The following is a 2,969-nucleotide window of genomic DNA, read 5'->3' as shown; positions in this document are numbered from 1 at the left end:
AATTACTGTATTTTAATAATTCACATTTACTTAATACTTCAATAAATTAAAATTCACGATGCCTTACTTAAATCGTAAAATCGATAAAATTATATAGAATCTTGGAATATATCTCGATCTAAAATGTGGTCAAAGGCATCATTGGCCTTTTTCAGATTTATATTAGAATGAAAAAATGAACTAAATTTGGTTAGGTAGATAAATTAAGTAAAGTAGGAAACATTATAGATAATGGAATCGTCCCCAATTCTTGACTAAATTAACATCTTTTTGAAACAACCAACATATCATTTGTTTATTTTATTAATTGCACATGTCCAACAACACAACTTGTATAAATGTACAAGTATAACCCAATTGAAGTCACCATACTAAAATCAAAATGAGTTTCAAAATCAGTCTCTCTCTTGTTTTTCTCTTCATCCTCCAAAGCCATGCAATCATCTTCACCATCCAGAACAAGTGCCCCTACACCATCTGGCCGGCCTCCATCCCGGGCGGGGGGCGGCGCCTCGACTCGGGGCAGACATGGACCCTGGGCCTCCCCAAAGGCCCCCACCTCGCCAAAATCTGGGCCCGCACCAACTGCACGTTCGACGCCAGCGGCAGCGGCACCTGCCTGACCGGCGACTGCAGCGGGCAGCTCGACTGCAAGACCCACGGCGCGCCGCCGCACACCCAGGCGGAGTACGGCCTCAACACCTTCAACCACAAGGACTACTACGACATCTCCGTGTTGGAGGGCTTCAACGTGCCCATGGAGTTCAGGCCAACCAACAACGGGTGCACCCGGCCCATCCGCTGCGCGGCCGACATCGTGGCCCAGTGCCCGGCCGCCCTCAAGGTGCCCGGGGGCTGCCACAACCCTTGCACCGTCTTCAAAACGACGCAGTATTGCTGCCACTCCGGGGCGTGCAGGCCGACTGATCTGTCGAGGTTTTTCAAGACCCGGTGCCGCGACGCTTTCACGTACCCGGAGGATGACCCCACCAGCACCTTCGAGTGCCCGCCCTCCACCAGCTATAGCGTCGTCTTTTGCCCTTGATTCATTGATTTCCATATTTTTGTTTTTGTGTCACTTGATGTAGTAATATATAATAAGGTTTTGCATATTACTTGATGTGCAATTATCTAATGGATCGTTTGCTACTAAAAATACAAACAAGAATAACTTCTACAATTTTAATTAAACAATTGAAATTAAGAAGTTCATCTTTCGGTATCCAAACATTTATGGTAGTACATGATTAGATGTCGCATTATTTTTAAATGTTTATCTCTAAACAATTTAGGTTATGAACAACTCTATTGTTTATACTAGTCGTACTACTGTTAACTGTAGTATTTTTGTTTGCATCCAGGTGTCTCTACCAGTCTACTTTAGTTGAATCATGACAAAGAGACGTGAATTATTAACTCGACGTTAGGTTTTTTCATTGGACGTACCATTGTCCAAATATTACAGGAAGATTGGATTAGCTAATAAAAAATAAAATTTGCTGGTCGCACGTTTTATTTATTTTAAAATATGTAGAGAAATGATAAGATTAATTGGGCTGGTGATCTGGAATTGGATGCCCAAAGTAAAATTGATCAATAATCCATTTTAAATTTACTAGTAAGCCCATCGTCTACAATTATTTGAGGTTTGCATTTCACTAACTTGTCTTACTATTTTTTCACAAAATCATAGTATAATTTCTTAAAATTCATACTAAATTTAAACGAGAATACAAAAACCGGATGAATAGAGTAGTTTTTAAACATTATTTTCAAAAATAATGACTACAAATACAAAAACGACAAAAAAGTCCAAATTAGCCATTAAAACCGAGAGCCATTTTGGACCAAATAAATCAACCAAGTGAAAAGGGACTATCATACCATACGATATTACCCTCACTCCATCAGGTTTAGAAAATTTTAAAGGTATTATATGTCACAAATGTGAGAACGCGCTGTGTAGTTTATAAGGAAATCTATGCAGTTTTTTTCTATAGTATGTATTCTAATTTCTGAGCCAACTTTTTTAGTTTTGAGCGTAAAATATTATGTGTGTGATTTTCATTAATTTTAACAAATTTAAGTTGTTTAATTTAGCTATTTAATCTGTTACATAAAAAAAGAGTAGAGTTTTGAATTCTTGGATTATTCACAACACATATGTCGACAGAGAAAGAAGATCAGTGATTGAGGCATAATCAATACATAATTGATACTTGATTGATGCAGTTTAGAATACAATATAGAGTGAACTACACTAATAGCATCCGCAATGGCGGACTTCCCGCCGGACGTCGGACCGGCGTGCCGGATGTCCGCCCGGGACGTCCACCATTACAGTATAAAAAAGTCACCAATTAGTGACAGAAAAATCTGTCACTAATCAGTAAAATTTCTAAACTAAACAGATTAGTGACAGATCAAGTTTGGGCAGATCCGTCATTAATAAACTGGTCTGTAAAAGTTTTATTTACGGTTTTTCCGTCACTAAATTTACTATGACGGAAACTGTAGGCTACTACTTGGCATTAGTGACAGAGTAATTTGTCACTAATTAGTGATTGACACTTTTCAGTCACTAATTCTGTCACTAGTTGTTGAGGTATTGGATGTCGTCACTAATTCCGTCAGTATTTTGCATTTTTTTGTAGTGTTAGGTCGGGGAGAGGCGGACGCGGACGTCCCCGGCGGACGTGAGGTATCCACGGCCTTCCGGCGACGTCCGCCATTGCGGTGCCACGACGGACGTCCCAATTTTTGTTTTTTTAAACTCTATATATACGGCTCGTTGAACTTCATTTCATTCGCACCACTTGTTTTAATGAGTTTCTCTTCTCTCTCTCTACGTTTCTATCGGTATATCTAAAATGGCTAGTGGTGATGGTAGTGGTAGTGGTAGTGGTAGTGGTGCGGGTGGTAGTGGTAAGGATGCTGATGACGTACGCTGGCGAATTGACGAAGAGGTG

At 40.0% G+C, this 2,969-nt stretch overlaps 1 protein-coding gene across 1 annotated transcript; it reads left to right on the top strand.

Annotated features, from left to right (window-relative positions):
- The first annotated feature begins 355 nt into the window (after positions 1-355).
- Positions 356-1,135, top strand: LOC121802109 (protein P21-like). Its single transcript, XM_042201683.1, has one exon. It carries the CDS (start codon positions 383-385, stop codon positions 1,043-1,045), a length of 663 nt encoding a protein of 220 aa, XP_042057617.1. The 5' UTR covers positions 356-382; the 3' UTR covers positions 1,046-1,135.
- Positions 1,136-2,969: the final 1,834 nt, after the last annotated feature.

The sequence above is a fragment of the Salvia splendens genome, chromosome 5, assembly GCF_004379255.2.
Source record: "Salvia splendens isolate huo1 chromosome 5, SspV2, whole genome shotgun sequence".
In the NCBI taxonomy this organism is placed as follows: Eukaryota; Viridiplantae; Streptophyta; class Magnoliopsida; order Lamiales; family Lamiaceae; genus Salvia; species Salvia splendens.
Note: the sequence above shows the minus strand (reverse complement) of the source record. Positions and strands in the feature narration are given on the sequence as shown.

What these genes read in the sequence shown, in the direction of transcription:
- LOC121802109 (XM_042201683.1), top strand. Translation starts at nt 383, where the DNA reads ATGAGTTTCAAAATCAGTCTCTCTCTTGTTTTTCTCTTCATCCTCCAA.